This window comes from Peromyscus maniculatus, chromosome 6 (genome assembly GCF_049852395.1).
Source record: "Peromyscus maniculatus bairdii isolate BWxNUB_F1_BW_parent chromosome 6, HU_Pman_BW_mat_3.1, whole genome shotgun sequence".
NCBI lineage: Eukaryota > Metazoa > Chordata > Mammalia > Rodentia > Cricetidae > Peromyscus > Peromyscus maniculatus.
The window spans coordinates 132,958,375-132,974,926 of NC_134857.1; the positions used below are offsets into that span (position 1 = coordinate 132,958,375).

At 46.6% G+C, this 16,552-nt stretch overlaps 1 protein-coding gene across 1 annotated transcript in view; it reads right to left on the reverse strand.

Moving 5' to 3' along the window:
* St6galnac5 (ST6 N-acetylgalactosaminide alpha-2,6-sialyltransferase 5) overlaps positions 1–3,825 on the reverse strand; it is a 177,953-nt gene extending 174,128 nt beyond the window's left edge. Inside the window, exons 1-2 of the mRNA XM_006989511.4 lie at positions 3,584–3,825; positions 2,613–2,855 (exon numbers count right to left, since the gene is read on the reverse strand). Of these exons, the coding sequence (XP_006989573.1) occupies positions 2,613–2,855; positions 3,584–3,598 (258 nt within the window). The 5' untranslated portion in view covers positions 3,599–3,825. The remainder of the gene's footprint in view (positions 1–2,612; positions 2,856–3,583) is intronic.
* Positions 3,826–16,552: the final 12,727 nt, after the last annotated feature.

The following is a 16,552-nucleotide window of genomic DNA, read 5'->3' on the forward strand; positions in this document are numbered from 1 at the left end:
TAGGGATTAGGGCCACCTGTTGATGTTAATCTTGAAGTTATAATGTTAATTCCATCGTGTAACTGAACATAAACACTACACATTTATCAGTCTTTGGGACCTCGAGCTGCGGAGATGTGAATGGTTGCCTACATAGTACCTGCAACTCTCTCGAGGCTCTATGAATCAATAGCAAATCTAGTGTCTGCTGGAATTCCGATTCAATATGCAGGAGCATATGCTTTGTGGTCATCCCCCTCAGAGCATCTAATTTTTCTGAGGACTGATGAGAGAGTGAAGAAGGAAAAAAAAAGTGTCATAGTGTCATGTGGCAGTGTGGTGAGGACAGGAAGCCCTGCCTGAGGGAGACTGTGGAAGATCTCAAGCAAAACTGAATGCACCAGCAGCTTCTTGGTGTTTATAGGGACGTGCACCTCAGATGGCCACTGGCAGTGGGAGCTCTGTCCACTTGCTGGCTGGAGCCACAGGAGCAGTAAAGAGGATCACCAGAGGCCGTTTGAGCAGGTTTGCTTTAGTTTCTTGGGACAAAGGGACACGACCCCCTGGTGTTCAGGACACGACCCCCTGGTGTACAGGACGTGACCCCCTGGTGCACAGTTTGCACTTCTTGCTTTGCTTGGTGTCGTGGGTGCTATGGTGCAACCTTGGAGTGGGACTTGTGAGATGGGTTTCCTTGCTTTTACCCTCCCTCCCTCCCTCGGCCTGCAGTGTCAGGTTCACTGATGTGTGCATACCACCATGCCCTGGGAGACGATGGTTTTCTAGGGTGAATTGCGTAGATATTGGTAACTGAGAGAGAAAAGGCCGCCTTCTGCCAAGAATGCCCACTCACATGCAGCATTTCTTAAAGCGTGCAAAGGCTGTTGTTCGCCTAGTCACACAAGGCTCCGCACACTGAAACTGCCATCAGCACACCTGTTTACAGGAGCGTTTCCGAAGATGACTATTAGACTGGTAGTCCTCCTAGTTGGGGACAGTTGAACACTGGGTTACAGAAGGAACGAATTATTTGGAATACCTTCCCATGTCCACCAGAGCTTGCAGGGTGTTGCTCCTCAGACATTTCCTGATCATGTACATTTCCAAAATTTGAGATAGGTTCCCACTAAACAACAAGTGTGAAAATCCACCACCACACTTGGTTTGTCACATGCCAGTGACCCCCCCCCCCCCCCCGAGAATGCCACATCCATCCCCAGCCAGAAGCCGGGGCTAAACATCCCCACACTACAGCCCTTATCAGCAGCATGCACACGCAGACGGAGCATGTAATCAATCAACAACCAAGGCAAACCGAAGCTGTAATTGCTAAGCCTCCGCTCTGGAGTTGTAAGCCTACCCCAAACAGCCTCTTCCTCAGCCTCTTCCTGTTCATTTCTCTCAAGTCTCTCTAGTACAACTTTCATATTTTCAAAGAAATATTCCTTGCTTCTTCCAGAGGACGTGAGCTCCCTCCTTGGTGCACCCCACAGCACCGTTTGTAACAGGCACAATGTTGTCTATCAGTGTATCTTGCTACACACATCCCAGGATAGCCTTGTTTTCCCAGGGCATTCGGGGCAGGCAAGCGGAGTCTTGCATGGCATCCCTTTGGGTTCTTCTCCTCTGTAGCATTCTACATAGCACAGGTGAGTGGCAATATTTTGATTGTCACTTAAAGTCTGACTTACTCATGTGTGACAAGAGCAATCTTCTCACACAGAGGGAACATATGCAAATACTACTTTGGTTCACGATCATAAAGTGCAGTAAAATACCAAGTAAAAAGAGTTGAGAGATTTCAGGCCATCTTCTAGGCTTATAGGCATGGAATGGAAGTGTTTTTTTTTTTTTTTTAATAAAAACACACTAGCAATTTCAAATAATCACAGATACATTTAAACTGTATTAAAATATTTTTGGAATCAGGAAACTTGATTTGGTTTCTCCCAGAGGCTTCCTGCACTGAAACCAGAGATTTATTAGTCTAAGGAAAGGAGGCTCAAATTTAAAGGGGAAAAACCCCAGCTTATTAATTATTAGCCAAGCCATGCAGTAGCTTCCCGGAAGGCAAAGGAAAACAGGCTTTCAAGCCAGTGGGAGCGGAGTATGCCTCCAGCCCTCTGTGCCTGGCAGAACTGGGCTCCCCAGGGGCTGGGGCCTTTCAGCCCAGAGCAGTCCCCAGCAGAGATCAGAGTGGAATCTGTGGACTGAGCTGTGGGGGCTCTTTCTTCTCCCCTCAGGCGGTGTAGGAGGAACCATGGGGCTGGTCCCTGCACCATTCCAGATTCCTCTCACCCGCGCAGGGCTTGCCTGGAAAACCCTAGGCTCCAGCAACTGGACATCCATCTGCAGTTGCTTTCACCAGGACTCCGGATTCTAGTCCAGGATCATTGGTGTTTGGGGTCCACTCACCTCGTTCCTATTCCCTGATGAACTTTGCATCCTTCTCGGAATAGCAATTCATAGCTAGTACACAGCCCTCCCTGCCCCAACTAGTGCACACTACCTTCCAGCCTCCGAACTAACACCTTCTCCCGTGCCTCACCGCCCCAGGAAAGAGGAACGAAGGGTCAGGTGTACAGGGTGCCCAGGCCGAGCTGCGGCGGGCAGGATGGCGCACAAGCTGTCACCTTGTGGTCGGTTACGCCGAGGTATCCATCCAACTGCTGGTGTCCGGCGGGGGCGGCTCTACGTGGCTGGGGACTGCTCTCCTCCACTGGCTGCGCGCTGCCAGCAGTCGACTGCTGTTGCTGCTGCTGCTGCTGCTGCTGCTGCTGCGGGGGCCGCTCCTTCTGGCTGCCGAGGCTGCTATACACGAGCAACAAGCTGGTGCACATGGTAGTGAGCACTAAACACACTGCCAGACCATGGTGCTGCGGGCGGGCGGGCGGGCGGGCGAGAGGGAGACAGGGAGAAAGACAGCGACTGAGCGTGCAGCCGGGAAGCTAGCCGCTCCTATTGACACCACTCGCAGGTCCCGGGCAGCCGCCCCAGACTCCCGCAGCCAGGGAGCAGAGGTGACATGGTCCAGCACACCTGCCGGGGATGTCCCTGTGTCGCTGCTCACAGCCCGCCTCTCACAGTGGAGGGCAGGTGGCGCGCAGTGACCCGCGGTGAGGGTGAGCGCGCCCACTGAGGGCATTTTGGGGAGGAAGGTCTGGTCCCTACCTAAGCTGCTGGGATCCCAACCCTCTGCACACCATCTCTTCTGGGTCCCTGGGGCTTCCCGCAGCGATCCCCGCTAAGTTTGAAATCCGACAAGGAAACCAAGAAAGTCGATGATGGTCCCTCCTCCCCGCCCCTCGCCCCTCGCCCCTCTGAGTTTGTGCCCAGCAGTCGCAGCGGGGCACCCTCCTTTCCGGAGAGGTCAGCCTGCTCTTCTGCTCTCCAGTCGCCCCTTGGATTACTCGATAAAGATCCAGGAGCTCAGGCATCTCCAGTGCTCATCCCGGGTTCCAAGCCAGGTGGAAAGTTGTCACCCATGACAGGTGACCTCTTGCTACAGGGCTGGGCACCCGGGAAGGCTTCTATGGGCATTCCCCGGACACAGAGCCCCGGGGGTCCTTGCCTCTGCCTGGCGGAGTTGGAACAACAGACTCACCACCAGGGTCTTCATTTTGAGCGCCTCTTTTGTGCGGAATTCTCAGGCAAGCGCGTCCGGAGCCACTTTTTCTTGGAGGCTGTCCATGGTGGGTGATGGGGCGGAGGCGGTTGGGATGCTCGCCTGGCGGCTGGCGGGCGGGCGGCTGAGCTGGAGCAGAAGCCGCGGGACCCAGGAAGCGCTGCTGTTGCAGAGATTAGAGGAGAATTAAAACTGAGCCGGACCCTCCGAGTCTCTCAGCGATCCACACACCGCCGCCTGCCGCCGCCTGCTGGGTCCTAGAGTCCTCTGCAGTCCCCCCTCCCAGCCCCCAAACCATCTTTTTTCAGTGAAGTGGAATTTCTGGGGCGAGACAGTTAACCGCAAGGGTGTACCCATTTCTTGGTTCGGAGGTTTGTTATCTTTTTATGGAGCCATCAAGCTAAAAGGACTCAGAACCCAATTTGATCCTGAACACGGTGGCCATCTGAAAATTTGCTAACCAGATTTTCAGTTTTGTGATTTTAATAAAAACAAGTTAACTTCCCAAACGTCAATAGATTTATATTTATTTGCATTTTCTGTTTACAGTTTGGCAAATGTTATCATGGAATTGTTTTCCTGAAAAATCATGTCACTGCAATTTCTAGTTGTTTTCAAATGTCCTTTTCCTCCCTAATTTTGTTTTGACAAATCGTTAGTCTCACGCTTCCTTTGGACCGCACTCTTTCATGTAAATGACTTCATTCATCATTTGCTTCCAAGAACACAATTTATGTTTCTACTCAACCTTTGAGGTCCCCAGTGCTCATTTAAATGATTTTAAAGTTTTTGAAACAGCGCAGCCCATCCATGTGGTTAACCAGGATACAGAGTATTCCTAATTTCAGTGAAGAAGTGCTAGCTGTTGGAGATAAAAAGATCTTGCATCCTAAGAACCTGATGTTTCACCTGTGTTGTGTAATGCACTGATGTACACAATTTCACATTCGGAACTTGGATTAAAATGAAAACCCTGCAGTGTCGAGTTCACATCGGTGGCCTGTTCTAAGGCATTCCCATCCCTACATCCAATTAGAGTATGTGCTAAGCATCCAATTTAGCTGAAAACATGTTTCTTGTGAAATTGTTCCGTGAACACAGTGGTCTCAGTGTCTCTCTTCACAGTGGATCTGTAACAGTATGGGGCTAAAGATCACATTAAGACAGGGATGATCAGCAGACCACCTGGACCATGGGCACAGTGAGAGCTTTTGCGGGGCCAGCAGAGGCATTGCAACCCTTTTTTAATCTTCCCTAATCTACCGCTGGACAGATGATACAACAGGGACTATTTTTAACCTGAGAGGCCTACTTCCAAACTCTATTAACAAAGTTAAAATGATTGGTTCAGTAATGAACATTCAGGAGACAGAAACACATGCTACGGAGCCTTTCAAGAAAAACACAAAAACTCCAAGTGCTGTGCAGCATGCCAGCCATGCAGTTAACTGTTCATTCAGTTTGCTGAGGGCATGAATAGTGCCCGTTGTCTGGGCAGGAAAAGCAGCAGCTGGAGGAGAGTCTTAGCGGGTCTCGGCAATTCTTTGTTGTATGGCTGCACTTGACACTCAAATTAATGAAACAAAGGACCAACTTGATGAATCACTGCAAGCAGGTTATCTGTGCCTCTCCAACGCTGCTTTGGAGATGCAGCTAGACGAAGCTCCTGCCTTCCTCAGGCTGTTCTCCCTCCATCTAGCAAGTTGCCCAGTGACCGATAAAACACTTCTCATATATTTTGCCCTGCCAAACAGAGACATCATATTTATGACTTAAGCTCATGGCGGCACGTTGGACATCTGTTACATGGTGTGTCTGACCAGACTCATTAAGCTTCTGTTTTTGCCCTCCTCCTGGAATTGCAGTTAGCTGGTCACAAAATTACTTACAAAATGAGTAGAGTACATTTAAAATTTTAATTTTGAGTTTGATTTGAAGGACTTCAAGGTATCTGGCTTTCCAATATTTGATTAGGATGGTGAAAGTCTTTGAGGGATTCTGGCTTGGGAGGCAAATGGACAAGGTAGGGCCAGAGGAGGGCGCAAAAGATAAGGAATGGCAGTTAACTCAACTTGATGATTGTTTAATGATCACCTGTGACCTGATCTATTAGGAAACACAGAGGTGAATCAAGCACATTTTTCATCTAAGGGGTCAGAACTTTGTGTGTGTGTGTGTGTGTCTAGAAAACTTAATGAACCAACTATGGAAGAGATGGACAGATTCAACATATGTTTATCAAGTATGTACTTTGTTAAGCACCTACTGTGTTCCCGGTCATGGGTCGGGCCCGTGTCTGCTATTCTCAGGAACTTGCAGTCTATATCCAGGTAAGTGCTACAGAATAGGGGACAATCAATGTACAGGTTTGTTTCTCAGCTTTGCCTGCCTGCTACATTAAGATCTGAGGGGTACACCTTTAATCCCAGCACTTGGGATGCTCAGTCAAGTGGATCTCTGAGTCTGAGGCCAGAGCAGTTTATCTATCAAGTCAAGTAAGGACTACACAGTGGGACCCTGTTGCTGCAGAACAATCCCTTTGTACACTGTGAGGATTTGCCACTCAGACTGGTTTAATAAAAATCTGACTATCTGGTAGCTAGACAGGACGTATAGACCAGACAGCCAGACACAGAGGAAGCTGGGAAGGAGCAGTACAGGCAGGAGAGGTAAAGATCACAGGCCTCAGGGCAGCACATAGATTAATGGTAATGGGTGAATTTTAAGTTGAAAGAGCTAGTTAATAAGCCTGAGCTATCAGCCAAGCATTTATAATTAATATTAAGCCTCTGTGTGGTTATTTTGGGACTGGCTTTCAGGACACTGAGAAACTCTGCCTGCACCCTGTCTTAAAAGAAAATATCCAAGAAGTTTGCAATTTCAAGGGTATCCATCTGTACTTATGTACCTTTATATAAACCTTTCAGTTACTAATCTGAATAGCCAGAACAAACATAAAATACACAAATTAATGAATACTAGATCTACTTGGAGGCAAGCAGACAGGTAGAGAAGTCAATGAAGACTTTTGGTTCACCTAGCTTTGGCAGTTCAATACAGAGTGAGAAGGGGAGTCACAATTTGCCTCTCAAAACCCAGGTAGCTGAGACAGATTTCTCACCACTTAAAATTTTGCCACATTTCTGCCTCTCCTGCTATCACATCCAATCAAATTGGTTCCTATTTTTGAAAAAAGGAGAATGGAAAAGATATTGAGTGTTGCACAATGTAGTTTATGTGATAAAAATAAGCTGAGAATTTATGAAAGAAGGCATATCCTGGGTGGAGAGAGAGCAGGCAGGATCTGAAGTTTGGAGGGAGTATCGGCCTTGCAGTGGAACTTAAAGAGCAAGAGGGCAGAGAGCTGCCAAGGAGGGGACGAACACACAGCAGACTGCCCGTGAGGTCGACTGTGGTTCCTAAGTGATTTCTTGTTCAGAAAAAGGTTCTTTCTGTGTGTGTGTGTGTGTGTGTGTGTGTGTGTGTGTGTGTGTGTACATGTGTGTATGTTCATATGTGGTGTGAGTGTGTACAGCACACATACAGAAGTCAGAGGACAACCTTGAATGCTGAGTCTCTGATAATTGCACCTTTTCTTTGAGATGGCATCTTTCATTGGCCTGAAATTTTTCCATGCAGGCCAGGCTAGCTGGTCCTGGGAATGTCCAAGGATCCAACTGTCTTGACCTCCAATCTTGCTGTCACTGGGATCCGGGTATGCCCTGCTGTTCTGGGATCTAAACTCAGGCCCTCACACTTGAGAGTCAAATCCTTGGCTGACTGAGGCATCTTCTCCAGCTCATCATACATTTCTAAGACAGATGAAAAACATACATTAATGAAACATGAGTTGAATTGGAGTTAGGACTGCTCTTTGTTTTATGGTCTCAGAAAAAAGGAAGACATTTCTGCAAGGTGCAAGAAAAGTTTTCTTTTTTTTTTTTTTTTTTTTTTTTTTGGTTTTTCGAGACAGGGTTTCTCTTGTGTAGCTTTGCGCCTTTCCTGGAACTCACTTGGTAGCCCAGGCTGGCCTCGAACTCACAGAGATCCGCCTGGCTCTGCCTCCCGAGTGCTGGGATTAAAGGCGTGCGCCACCACCGCCCGGCCTAGAAAAGTTTTCAATAAAGGTAGGAAGTCCTAGAGCATGGTTGACATTCATTCATCTGTGCTGTAAACTTTACCAACTTTCTTCTGGGTTGTCAGAACTCTGACTCTGGCTCTTAGCGCTTACTAGCTCTGAGAACATGGCATCTTACTCAGCTGTACTTTAACTGTGTGTGTGTGTGTGTGTGTGTGTGTGTGTGTGTGTGTGTGTGTGAGCCACGGCACTCATATGGAGGTCAGAGGGCAGCCTTGAGTGGTGATCCTCACGTTCTACCTTGTTTGCAGTAGGGTCTCTTGCTCCCCGTGACTGACATGAGCACTTCTGGTCTCCACTTCCCCTGTTTGTAGGGACATGGGGACCGCAGGCACATTTGGCTTCCACATGGGTGCTGCAGATTCCAGGCCAGGTTCTTACAGATGCACAGCACGTACTTTACCCACCGAGCCATCTCCCCAGCCCCAGTACAAGCCTTTTGAAAAGGACGGGAACAACACGTGCTGGGGCTTGAAGCTGGTGTGAGGTGGGCAGAGATGAGGAGTGTGGATTTAGATGTCGTCTGTGTGAGATGTCTAGGCACTTACAGTTCATGAGCTCTGTTGGGCTAAGGTGCAAGAGCTGGGCACTGTGAATGTGGATGTATGTGATCAACTGGGAATGAGCCAGCATAGAGAAGAATCCCAAACCTGAGCTCTGAGGGCTTCAAATTTCATGTGGCAAGAAAAGGACTCATGTGTATCAACCACAACCCTGTGATTTAGGTGGCTGATTATTTTCAATTTGGATAGATTCTCCGTGCTAAAGCAGTTAGTCATTTATATTCTCAAAATACTTTTCAAATTCTATTATCATACCAAACATATTTAATCATATTTATTTCTGTAGTTATCACTGAGACTCCCTTCCAAACTATAAATTTTTTTTAGAACTGGGACAATGTTTCATTGCTATTATATCTACCAAGCCTACCACAAAACTGAGAATGGTAATATTAATCACTGACATTTATCTGTCCCTTACTTTGTACCAGTATTATTCTGAGAACTTTCTATATACTAACTCATTTAGGCTCCAATTATTTTTTTAACTGCTGTGATTAAAACACCCCACAGAAGTAACTTAAGAAGGGGAGGGGTTATTTCAGCTCACAGTTCGGAGGATGCATGCGGTTCATCACAGCAGGAAAGGCATGCTGCAAGAAGCAGGAAGCTGTTGGCATTATATCCACAGCCAGGAAGCAGACCAATGATCACTGCTCATCCCACTCCTACTGTTTATTCAACCAGGATTCCAGCTCCATGGACTAGTGTCTCCCACATTCGGGATTGCTCTTCTTCACTCTTTAGTTAAACTTGCAAATATCTTGCAGACACTCCCAGAGGTGTGTTCCAAAGCTGTACTAGTTCCCTTCTCTTTGCTGTTACCAAATACCCAACAAGCAGTTTAAGGAAGGAAGCATTTCTTTTCCTCCTAGTTCCTGGAGGATACCATGCATTGCTGCTGGGGGACATGGCTGGGGGAGCAGGAAGCAGCACTGTTACAGTCATAGATCCAGGAAGCAGAGAGGAAACAGGAAGTGGGCCAGACTAAGAAACCCCTAGTGACCTACTTCCTCTAGTGAAGCTCCTCATACTAAAGGTTCATGACCTTCTCAAACAGTCGGAAGCCAGCAATCCAGTGTTTAAATAAATGAGTCTATGGGGGACATTTCATCACAGCACATGGTGATGGATTGTTGATTCTAAAGGTTGATATTGCAGATTAACCATCACAAGACCCCAAAACAGCCACCTGAGGGAAATTTTAACTGTCTCTGTGTTGCAAACAAATGAACCAAAAGTCAGACTCAATGCCCTATCACCAGATAGCAAAGTGACTGTTTAGCTTTATAGGCAGTTGTTAAAAAACATTTGTTAAAAACAAATTAGTAGGAATTTGATAAAAGTTCCCACATGCAGGTTCTTGTACTGACCTCTAACTTGGACTAATTTGAGAGAATTTATTTAACATGTAACCTGTAGATAACATAACTAAAGGCAATTCTCATTTTATGATATACCTATGCTATTTTTATCTTTCAAGATCTATACATACTGGGGTGATGGATCTGTGGATCAAGTGCCCATCCTACAAGCTTGAGGACCAGAGTTCAGATCTTAGTACCCACCTCTAATCCCAAATGCAAGAGAGGCAGGGATGGGGAATCTCCAGAGCAGGCTGGCTAACCAAGCTAGCTTCAACGGTGAGCTTCATGCCCTATGAGAAACTCTGCCTGAATATATAAGTCTGAGAGTGATGGAGAAAGACATCAAAGCCAACCTCAGGTGCATCTCCACCTCCACACACATGTACATAGCACACACACATATATACAAAAAGAGGTATATATACATAAGAGATATGTAGACATTCATTGTATGATTGGGTGAGTACTGACAGAATCATTGTCAAAGTACAGACCATGTCCATCACCCTAGACATCACCATGATGCTGCCCAGCAACCATATTGCCCACCACCCCACAAACATGCAAGGAAACCCTGTTTTGATTTTTGTAAATAGAGATTAGACTCCCCTGCTCTATAGCAATATAGATGATGCCACAGCATGCCTACATTTTCATCTGACTTCTTTCGGCTAGGGTCATATTTCATGGTCTATTCATGTTGAATATATTAAGAGCTTTCTCTTCTTTATTCCTTGTAATTATTATGTAAATACAGAACAGTTTTTAAATCTGTTTCCTGTTAGTGTACCTTTGGACTGTTGCCTGTTTGTTATGAATAAAGCTGTTAAGAATATTCTTGCATAGGTCCTTTTGTGGGTTTGTGTTTGCATTTTTTTGGTGTGACTCCCAAGAAATGCAATTCTTCGGCCACAGAATAGATAGACACATGGTTAATCTAGAAGGCATTGATGAGTGGTTGTTCAAAGGGATATAAACCCCTTTGAACAGTGAATGAGAGTTTGAGTTGCTGTACATTCTTGTCAGCTCTCAGTGCAGCCAGGCTTTTTAATGTCTGTTCCCTTCCCAATGACTTCTGTATCTTTTGAGAAGATGTAGAAGAAAGCACCTTTGCTTACCACCCCAGATCCTTCTTGACAATTTGGCCACAATGCCACAGCATAAGAACCCCTGGAACAAGATGGGAGATTATTCTTGGAACTAGCAGTATTTCCAGTCACTGACCGAGTCTGGAGAAGCCCTCAGCCTCCTGGTCCTTCACACCTCAGCCCGGATCCCTCCATTAGCAGCCTTGCCTCATGACTTGTAGGCAGAGGGAGGGCCTCATAAGATCATAGAGAGTGTCACTATTAGGAGGTATGGCTTTATTGGAGGAAGTGTGTCCTTGTGGGTGTGGGCTTGGAGGTTTCCTATGCTCAAGGTAGTACCCAGTGTCACAGTTCTCTTCCGGTTGCCTTTTGATCAAGATGTAGCCAGCACATGTACATTGCCATGCTCCCTGCCATGACAATGGACTAAAACTCTGAACTGTAAGCAAGTCACCTCAATTAAACATTATCCTTATAAGAGTTACTGTGGTCATGGTGTCTCTTCACAGCAATAGAAACCCTAACTAAGACAGCCTCTTTTTTGATGCTTTTGATGTTTTTTGTTTTTGTCTTCTTGTTGTTGCTGTTTTAAGACAAAACCTCCCTATGTAGTCCAGGCTGGCCTTGACTCCATGATCCCCCTGCCGCAGCCTCCTTACTTCTGGGATTTCAGGGCTGCACTCATGCTAGACTGTAAGGCTCCTCGTGGCTGCTTCAATCTTGGAATAGCACAGACCAGGAATGTCCCAGTCTCTGACACTTAACTGTCACACAAGTAAGAGAAGCCATTGATGGCTATTCTCAATTTTCTCATTTGTAGCAGGTGGATCGTCAAACTGTTCTAGCAGGGTGGCTGCATAGACAAAATACACTAATTACACAAAGTGCCCATCACTCTTCTGGGTACACAGATGGATCAATCTACAGGCACATTTTTCACAGGGGACTGCCTGTGTTGCAGAAAGGGAGGCATAGTCATTCTTCAAATGCTTATTGAGCTTGTAATAAAAATAATAGTTAATGTGTACCTCTGCCTGCTGTCAGGCCCTGTGCTTGCAGCAGACGGCAGCTTATTTAATCCTCACAGCGAGGTAAGTGAGAGCAAAATCTCCATCTCACCAACAGGAGAGGAGAAGGAGGGTTGTGCGGCCATTTCTCCAAAGTCACGAGACTAGAAAGTGACAAGCCAAGGTTTGACCAGGTTGGTTCATCAGCTGAGACCTCCCACCACCTCAACTCACTGTTTTCAAAATACTCTGTCTCCCTCCAGCCCCCTGGAGTGAGATGCACAGAGGAGTCAGATAGTACTACTACAGAGGACTGCCGCCCAGTATGCGGGGTAACAGCTGAGTAATGGCGGGGGATCTAGAAGGGTCACAGATGCACACATAGCCGTGGGGCAGTGATCAGACAGGATCTGCAGACGGGAATGCTTGGTTGTCTGTCAAGGATTTCCAGAAGCTGAAGGAAACAGTGCCAGTATTTCCAGGCGCAGGAGGAACATAGACAGGTCATGGAGTGTAGAACCTCATCCTAGGGGCTGTGAGCAGACCAGCTGTAGTGAGGTGGGGGTTGTCGAACCCAAGAGGGGTCTGTACCATTGTGCAGCCTGTGTTTTCTCTTGGGATCCACACTGATGTGGGACCACAGGTTCTACACTGATACTTGCAACATCCCTGAAAACAACCTGCAAGTAGTTTGCTTTATAGATATCAAAATATTTTAAGAGTTTTCTAGTAGCTAGAAGGAAGCCATTACAAGTAGCATTGGTCTTTATCACTTTGTGCAGAAGCTGGTGCAGTGACTTTCTGGGTGGGAGGTGGAGGCAGGAGTTGAGAAGGGCATGTTAGTAGAGGAAAAGATAGGACTAAAAGTTGCCAAAGTTCGAGTGAGAGGTAAAGAATCTGGCCAGAGAAAGGTTTGTCAGGGTGGATTTAGAAGTCCTTGGGCTGGAGAGGTAGTCCAGGGGGTAAGAGTGCTGACTCTATAGGTGTGAGAACCCCAGTGCTGGGCGGAGAGAGGCAGAGACCAGAGACTCAAGGGTCACGGATATCAGCCAAGCAAAACACAATGCAAAACAAAGCAGGAGCTCCAAGTTCAGAGAGAAACCCTGTCTCAGGAGTGAAGTGGATCTTCTCTGCATGTACAAACCCCCTCCACGGGATTCTGCAGGTGGAGGGGACATTAAGATCATGATGGGAAGACATGCAGAGATGACCGGCCACACTAGTGGAAGCCGATGAACTGTAGACTAGTGGCTGTGGAGCCCCCATGGGACTGGACAAAGCTCTCTGGATATGGAAGATGGTTGTTTGGCTTGAACTGTTTGGGGGGCACCCGGCAGGGGGATCAGGATCCATCCCTGGTGCATGGTCAGGTTTTTGGGAATCCGGTGCCTGTGGTGGGATGCCTTGCACAGCCTTGGTACAATGGGGAGGGACTTGGACCTGCCTAGGCTCAGTGTGCTGGGCTCTGCTGACTCCCCATGGGAGACCTTGATTTGGAGGATGTGGGGTGGCTTGGGAGAGAGGGTTGGGGGGTGAGAGGAGGGAAGAGGGGGGATCTGTGGGTGGTATGTAGAGTGAATAGAAAATTTCTTAATATAGAAAAATGAAGAGAAAAAACAACCCTCCACATACTTGGACATATGTACATGTGCCAGACACACAGAAACGCACACAGATACACTTAGGCAAATGCTTATACTAGTTAGAGTGGATCAAATTCTAACTTTTCTAAGCAGACTTAAAAATATAAAACACTGCTTTTTGGTGTGGAGGCATGCACAGCAGCAGCACCTGTGGTGAGGCAGGCAGGCTGCAGGGCTGGGGGATAAATGCCTCCTGCAGACCTGCAGATGTTGGAGGCTTCACCGAAGCAGCGACATGGGGACATGGGCAGAGTAATGGCATCCGTGCATGGTACTTACTCCTCGGGGCATTTGAGCATCAGAGTTCCTCCCTCGTGGCAGAACTTGCCTCTTATGGCAGAAGGAGAGACAGGAGGCTGGGAAGCCCCCATTCAAACCATCCCTTCTCCAGGTCCTTCCTTTTTTCCTGCTCGTGCGGTCAGATGTCTGTCTCCTGATCTCCATTGTGAACAGTTGAATTTAGAAGCTTCCTGTTATTTACATTTGTTTCCACCTTAGCAAACAGAAGGTACTTAATGTATAGGTTCACGGAAGAAGTTACCACTTTAACTTTGAAGATCAGGACTGGGAGAGCCACGTCCCACACCCAGTTAGTTATGACACAACTTGAGCTCAGCTCTCCTGTCTTCCTCCTGAGGACTCCTGAACCAAGACACAGCCCAGCAAAGTGGCGTGGCTAACCTTTGCTGGAGGTGTCTGCACTTGATGCATATAGAGTGTGTGAAGTGTTTGTGAATGTTTGGAAAGGAATGCATCTGCCTCACTAAGGAAAACAACTAAAAGTCTCCCTAGCTAGTCTAACATGAAGCCCAGGGCCACTGAACACTGTGTATTTTTAGTTCTATTATGATTCTACAGGAATACTATACAGATAGGAATAGGGGGAATGAGAAGGAGGGAGAGGACATTAGTTAAATTCTGTAAATATATACACATGAAGGAAAAACATGAGAATTCAGTAGAAGAGTTTTGAGCTTTAAGAATTGATGTCCATACAACACACACAAACACACACAAACACAATATGTTTCAAAATAATAATGACCAATACCATGACCCCCATAAACAAATACAACTTTTCATCTAAACATTTTTCAAACTTTAAAATATCTACCTACCTACCCATCCATCCATCTATAATCTATCATCTATCTATGCATCTATCTATCTATCTACCTATCATCTATGTATCCATCCATCATCTATCATTATCTATCATCAATCATCTATCTATCTATCTGTCTATCATCTATGTATCCATCCATCATCTATCTATTATTATCTATCATCAGTCATCTATCTGTCTATCTATCTATCTATCTATCTATCTATCTATCTATCTATCTATCTATCATCTATCTATCTATCTATCCATCTACCTGTCTGTCTGTCTATCTATCTATCTATGCATCTGTCTGTCTATCTATCTATGCATCTGTCTGTCTGTCTGTCTGTCTATCTTCTATCTGTGTGCATGTGCATACACACATGAATACAAATGCTCCTGTGGAGGTCCGAGGACCACTTGTGGGATTTGGTTCTTTCCTTCTACCACGTGGGTCCCCGGGATTGAGCTCAGTTTGTGGGCTTGGTGAAAAGTGCCTTTATCTGCTATGCCATCTTGCTGGCCCTTTTTTGAAGTGTTTTTTGGAGAGTCTTATGTTTCGCAGCCTGGTCTTGAACTTGTGTATAGCTGAGGATGAGCTGGAGTCTCCTGCATCCACCTCCCAGGTGCTGGGACTCAGACACATGCCACTATGACCAGCTTTGTCTGGAAATTAAAGGACCAACCCTCAAGGGTGATGGCTGGCAGCTGTGTGGGTCCCTGTGCTCTGACTGGAGCAGGCATCATGGGTGTGGTCACCCTGAGGAATGGAGACGGCTGTGTTTCTTCCCTAGCCTGTAACCAGAGAGGAGTGGCTGAAAGAGGGAATCCTGTTAGCGTTCCCCACGTGTCTGTCAATGTACAAGGTGCGACCGATCCAGATGTCACTTCCTGCCCATCTTCCCACACTGATAACGTCACTTGTATACATCTTACTTTTGTTTAGAAATATTACATATTCTACTTAAAATAGATGATTTTATTTAAACAGTAGTGCAATGTTAAAATTTAAAAAGCCAGAATAGCGTGTGTGTGTGTGTGTGTGTGTGTGTGTGTGTGTGTGTGTGTGTGTGTGTAAGCAGAGGCAGATCTTGGATGTCTTTCATCCATTGACTTGATCATATTTTTCAGGCCTGAAACTTATCAATTCAGCTGAGCTAGCTGATGAATGAACTCCAGAGATCTGTTTGTCTCTGCATGCTCCAATGCTAAGGGTAGAGGCATGCACAACTGTGCTTAGTTTTTATGTAGATTTTGGGGTTCCAAATTCAGGCACTAAGCTTGCACCATAAGCACCTTACCTACCGAGCCATCTCCCCAACTCCCAAGATCAGTATTTCACAAGTCACTTTTCAAATTTCTTTTTTCATGCCTGGACCTTCCAATTCTCTGCTCCCCTGGCAATGTGATCTGTGATGCACTCCCATCCTTGCCAGCACATATAAAGCAGGACCCCCGGATAAGACACCAAAGCTTTGCACCATCCATTTGTGTCACCTGTGCAAAGGTGGCAATCCCTCAGAGGAGGAATGTCAAGAGCCAAATGAGATAGCAAGGAGAACCTAATATGTAAGCAGAATGTATTAGTCAGTATTAGTTACTATAACAAAAAAGCCAAGGCAGGCAGGCTTTACAAAGTAAAGAGGTACATTTCACTCTCAGTTTTGAGGACTGAAGGGCAAGGCTGGGCTGGGCTAAGAGCCTGTGGTGGGAGGCAGGTGGGAGGAAGAGATTATGTCTCAGAAGAGGGATCCTGAGAGAGACTGAACTCATTACAGCTTGCTCTAGGGAGAGAGAACTCTCAGCATCCCTCTCCAACGACGGGTGCCAATGATCTTGACCCCTCCCCCTCCCTTCTCTCCAAGGATGGGGTGTCCAGTGATCTCAACACCCCCACCCTCCTTTTAAAAGTGATTTATTTGTTTGTTTTTATTTGTGTGTATGTGTGTGCATGCACGCGCGCGCGCACGCGCGCACGCACACACACACACACACAAGTGTGTGTGTTCCATGTTCATGCAGTGCCCATAGATTCCA